Source organism: Notamacropus eugenii, chromosome 1 (genome assembly GCF_028372415.1).
Source record: "Notamacropus eugenii isolate mMacEug1 chromosome 1, mMacEug1.pri_v2, whole genome shotgun sequence".
Taxonomy (NCBI): Eukaryota; Metazoa; Chordata; class Mammalia; order Diprotodontia; family Macropodidae; genus Notamacropus; species Notamacropus eugenii.
The window spans coordinates 152023711-152029710 of NC_092872.1; the positions used below are offsets into that span (position 1 = coordinate 152023711).

Below are 6000 nucleotides of genomic sequence, written 5' to 3' on the forward strand. Positions count from 1 at the left end.
TGGTCAGAAACAGAACAGATTTCTGAGGAAAAACAGGATAAAAACAAAGAGAGACAGATAAACAGAAGAAAACAGAAAGGAAGGAACACAATTACCAATCATTACTATGAATGTGAATGGAATGGGCTTACCCATAAAATGGAAGCATACAGAAGAATAGATTAGAGACCAGAATATGTTGTTTACAAGAGACACACTTGAAAAAGAAAGAAACACAGATTTAAAGGGCCAGAGCACCATCTACTATGCATCAGCTAAAGCAAAAAAGTAGGGGTAGCAATCATGATCTCAGACAAAACAAAATCAAAAACAGACCTAATTGAAAGAGATAATTAGGGAATATAACATTTTGCTTTAAAAGGGTACCACAGACAATAGAGTAATATCCAAAAAATATTATAGCCAATTTCTGTGATAAAGATCTCATTTCTCAAATACATAGAGAACTAAGTTAAATTTATAAAAATGCAAGCCATTGCCCAACTGATAAGAACAGGTAGTTTCAGAAGAAGAAATCAAAGTTATTCATAGTAATATAAAAAGATGCTCTAAATCACTACTAGTTAGAGAAATACAAATTAAAACAACTCTGATGTACCACCTCACACCTATCAGAAATGACAAATGCTGGAGGATATGAGAAAAAATAGGCACATTTAAAAACTGCTGGTGAGTTGTGAACTGGTTCATCCATTCTAGAGAACAATTTGAAACTATGCCCAAAAACCTATAAAAGTGTCTATACCCTTTGACCCAGTAATACCACTACTAGTTCTGCATCCCAAAGAGAGCAATGAAAAAGGAGAAGGACCTACATGTACAAAAGTATTTATAGCAGTTCTTTTGGTAGTGGCAAAAAATTGGAAATTGAGCAGACGTTCACCAATTGGGGAATGGCTAAACAAGTTTTGGCAAATAATTGCGGAGTACTACTGTGCTATAAGAATTATAAGGGGGTTGATTTATTAGGTCTGCTACTTTCAGGAAGAAACAGTTCACCTATGTAAGAGGCAGTACTTTACATACTTTATCAATCAATTTCTCATTTATGCAAAAGTACATTTTCTGCCCCTTTCAGCACTAAACTGCTTTGTATAAAAGAACATACTAACTAAACTCAATGGTAACTTATACTTGTATAGATATTTGTCTTCCCCATTCAACTAGAAGTGATATTGTCAGATGTGTACTTTTGGAAGATCACTTTGAAAAATGAATGAATGATGGATTGGAGTGGAGAAAGATTTGACGCAGGGAGACCAATCAGAAGACTATGGTAACAGTTCAGGTGTGAGATAATAAGAATTCATACTAACATGGTAATTGTGAATGGACATAAGGGATCATATACAAAAGAGGTTGTGAGGGTACAAATGAGAAGACCTGACAACAGACTGGATATGGGGTTAACACATATAAGGAAGATCAAAGATGACACTACAATGTCAAGCTTGGGTAACTGAGAGAATTGTCCAATTGAGAGTAAAAGAGAAGTTCAGAAGGGAAGTTTGAGAAAGATGGTGAGTCCTGTTTTGGATAAGGCAAGGTGGAAAATTTAAAGATCTAGCATTACTTTCTTGGCAAACCTACACACTCTGCTGTCTAGGAATATGAGAAGAAGCTGCTTGCATATGCAAGAGAAACTTTCCTTTTTAATAATCTCAAAAATCAATTCTATCTTGCCAGAAGAAATTCAGGACATGGCAACTATATGGAAAAAATAATCTTATCAGAAACTAGTCAGTACTTCAACAGATATGTGATCTCACTGATATAGGTGTTTCCTCCATACTTGTAGATCACAGCCAAGCTTTATCTTCCCATCCTTTATGATTCCTGTCCACTTCCTCTGCAAATTATGTTTTAATGTAATTAGAAGCCAGTCATGAGTATATTGGCCACAAGTTAACAGATTCTTAGAATGGATGCCTTGGAACTGGCTTTAGCAAGATCTAATTCAAATCGATCATTCTACAAATGGGGAAATTTGGGCCCAGAAAGGCCAAGCAATTTGTCCAATGTCACAAAGCAAACTGATGGAAAACTAAGGATTACATTCTGAATCTCCCAAGTCCCATCCCAGAACTCATGACTCTACACCAGGCTGTCAATCATAAGATATGCTAATAATCTGAGCCAGACATCCAGTATATACTACTAAATCTGTTTCTGAAAAATAAGAAAAATAATTACAGAAATCTCACTGCTAAATTGAGTGCTTTAATCTCCACTATAAAAGAGTTAAACAAGTTCTAAGAACTTGATTGTAAAATGTTTTAGATTGTTAATAGCATTCAAGTCACATCCCATAAACCAGAAATATATGACACAATGGTTATGACACAATGTTATGACACAATGGCTTATCAACATGTAAAAATCTACAGTATACATAATCTCCAAGAGAAAGGTAGATTACTTAAATAATATCATCTGTTTTTACCTTCATAAACTACACTTGCACTTCACTATAATAACAATACTCAATACTCTCCAGAGAATGAGCTTCAATGTAAGGTGGGCTCATTTTGGCTCCTGTGGAGGTATTCTAGTTACACAAAGAACTTCATTACAAGGTGGTCTCGTTGAATGGGCCAACAAGCATTGACAGAAAGGTGTCAGCATATATATTAACATGTAAATTTGCCCTTGATCTAGACTGTTTACCTGAATGTGTGCCAAAGACATTTGTGGAGAAAGAACGGTACGTATAAGAGGAAAAACAAAAAGACACACATATAAAGAAATAAAAGTAGAAATGGGGGAAACACTATATCCAAAACTACGGGAAATTACTATATTACAATAGTATATAGTAACATATTTCTAGAAATGATAAGCCTGGAAATGTAACCTAATTTTTAATTTTATTATATTTCAACCCGTTTTTGGCATCACAGTAAGATAAAGAGCTGGATTTGAACTGAGGCCCTCTCATTCTAAATCTAGTGCTCTTTGCACTATACCAAGTAAAGAACATGTTCAGCATACTTTATCTAAATAAGTTTCTTCGTTATGTAGAATGAAAAAAAGAGGGTTTTCTTCAATATTAGGTAATTTGATGCTAAAAATTTAAATCTTTCCAATAATGCCCTGGGAAATCTCCACTATCCATGATCCAAAGCTTTATTTCTTTGAGGAAGATGATAAGAATGGAGAAAATCAGTTAATGCACAAGTGCACCACCCAAAAGACAATTTATAACAGACTGACTAAAACTTCCAAATCAATATACTGTATATTAAGTAGAGGTAAAACTGAGCAACAGATGTGTGACATATATATATATATATATATATATATATATATATATATACATATATAAAAGGCTTTGAATATAACTCCAAACTTACAGTCTCAAAACCTCATTCTTTTCTTCACAAGCACATTGGGGTGAGAGTCTCCTACCATGCTTGTTACAAATCCCCTCTACCAGACTCAGCTTTAGTCTGTAATAAGCTTTGAAATTAATACCCCAATTAAGATTAATGACCACACCTGTATCGATTATGGGGTTTCAAGAGTCATTTTTGCTTTGATCTCATTAAAATAGCTATGTGCTAGATTTAGAGAACAAAGGCCATTACCAGAAAAGGAAAACCATAGGGTTTTTGTTTTTTTTTTTTAGGGGGGGAGAAGGAGATGAATTTTTGTCTATAAATTCAAGGGCAAATTGCAAATGTTAAAAGAACCTCAAACAAGTTTTTGTATACCATTTTTACTCCAGATGAAGCAAAATGAAGTTCACAAGTCAGTTCAACTGAGTCCTCTCTATTTTGTCTAGAAATTTATCAATTCTAAATAGATTTTTCATTCTCTAATTTTTAAAAGCTACAGATGCATTATATTTTCATTTTTTAACAAAACTGTAGAAAATTCCAAACATTAACCCTTAGCAACAATCTATTAAAGGAACAAGACCTCTTCACAAAACCCTCTGCGATGTTTCCCTGGAAACATCTCTGGTTTCACTCCATGGGAAAATACACACACACAAACTTTAAAACCTGTCCACCCAATTCAAGAATTCAGAAAGAACGTGCTACAAATATATGTTACAAGTCCATATGATATTTTCCCAAAAATAAATATGACATAATACCACCAGGTGTGGAAATGGAAATATATGTGTACACAATAAAAGTGGAGTCAAATAAAGGCTAATTCCACATCATCCTGTGTAAAGAAAAAAAATTACGTGGAGGGAAAAGGGATTGGATCAAGCCTACCTATTCACAGGCTTTTCAATTTTCACATTGAAAACTATGGCACTTAACTGTCACAAATCTCCTACTCAGCAAATGTGGTGGCAAGCGAAGAGCGAAGAAGCGGAGATCTCCCAATGGAGCAGTCCCATTTGTTGCTCTCTGGAAATGTGAGGATTTCTGTATTGCATGTGTGCACTGCAATCTGTGCCTACTGTTCTAATCTCATTTTATTACCTCCAACACAACCTGTCTGGTAATCAAATTTGTACCAAAATCCTAATCTCATCTCAAGGACCTATGAAGCATGTGAGTCTAGTCGGTTTTGTAAGACAACTTCCATGCATGAAGGCAAATCATTCTGAAAAACTCAAATTAAAACTTAGCAATAAACACTCTTCTGGGGAAGAGTTCAGTCAATTGACCAAGGAAAGCCTTCAGCTGAAAATCCAAGACAAACTGTTCTATTTGTGGATGTAACTGAACACCCATCTGTGGGATCTGGGACCCAACTTCTGAAAATTCTGCAAGGAGAAGGGCATAGATACTACCCAGATACCTACTGCATAACTACAGCTTAATTTTTCAGGACCACTTTCCTATCATGCCATTACAATCTTCATCACATTGTGATTTCTACAGGTAACTGGCAGAAAGCCCGAACGTTCGGCTGACTGGCATCTGTAAGATAACTAACAAGGTTATGCTGTTCAATAGCTTGCCCAATCAATACAGATTAGGTGACTGTTTTAGAAGAGTGTAAGTACAGCTGGTTTTGGAATATGAACGCGGCCATTCTTTTTAAAATTCCCAGTTGTGCAGGTTAGCAGTAATTTCCCCTACGTCTTTCTACTGCACCAGCCTCCCCCAGAAAGCAGACTTCGGTGCCCTAGCCAACGAACTCCGGGGCTATGAAGTTGCTGGGGCTCTACAGTCATCGCCCCTTATTGAGAATGACCGAGAGCGGGCGCAGCCTTGCCAAGCGTGTGCCCTGCCGAGCACGGCCCGACACCTCCAGATCAGCACCGGGCCGGGCACTTCGCAAGAACCCGCATCCTCACTCGGTGCACGCCGCAAGTTTCGGCTGCCAACTTTCCGGGTGCTGAGTGTCCGAGGTGCCAGCGGGGGAGAAGCGAGGACCAGGGACGAAAGGGCTGAGGGAAGGAAGAGGAGACTGACAGCACTTACCGAGAAGCCGGCCCAGAAGGGGCAGGAGTGCCGGACCCTGGCTGAGGTGGTCAGGGCCAGCGCCGCGAAGCTGACCGCCACGATGAGGCATCCGAGCACCATCTGCGTGACCCCGAGAGCCAGCATGATGCGGGAGCGGGTCCGGTACTCGCGCAGGCGGGACAGGCTGCGGGACAGGGCGGCGGGGCTCAGCGAGCGGGGGCCCGCCGCCGCCAAGCCCGAGCCACCCCCGGCCACGGCCGGCGGCATCCCGGGCGCTCTGCGGGCTCCGGGCGGGGCCGCGGCTCCCGGGGCGCCCACACCGCTTCGTCTTCGTCCTCCGCCGAGGCGCGGCTGGGACCTTCAGCCCGGGAGCCCCAGGCGCCAGCGGTCCCCCGGTCCCCGCGTCCGCAGCTCAAACGGCGTCGGCGGCTGCCCCGGTGCCTCCGCGGCCCCCGGCACGCCGCTCAGGGGGCGGCTTCACTGCCCCGCTCCTCCAACAGAGTCCGCGGCAAGTTGAGCTTCGGTCGGGGACGTCCTCCGGCGGGGGATGCTAGGGCAGGTGGGTCCCCTGGCGCCGCCCGCCGCCCGCGGGCGAGAAGGTGAAGCAGAGAAGCCAGCGTGGGCA

At 40.9% G+C, this 6000-nt stretch overlaps 1 protein-coding gene across 2 annotated transcripts in view; it reads right to left on the reverse strand.

Moving 5' to 3' along the window:
- The window catches only part of ENTREP2 (endosomal transmembrane epsin interactor 2), a 594790-nt gene extending 589120 nt beyond the window's left edge, over positions 1 to 5670 (reverse strand). Inside the window, exon 1 of one of the 2 annotated variants that reach the window (XM_072616748.1) lies at positions 5394 to 5670. In XM_072616748.1, the coding sequence (XP_072472849.1) occupies positions 5394 to 5642 (249 nt within the window). In that variant the 5' untranslated portion in view covers positions 5643 to 5670. The remainder of the gene's footprint in view (positions 1 to 5393) is intronic. The other variant, XM_072616759.1, reaches the window with a different exon arrangement.
- Between the last annotated feature and the right edge of the window lie 330 nt (positions 5671 to 6000).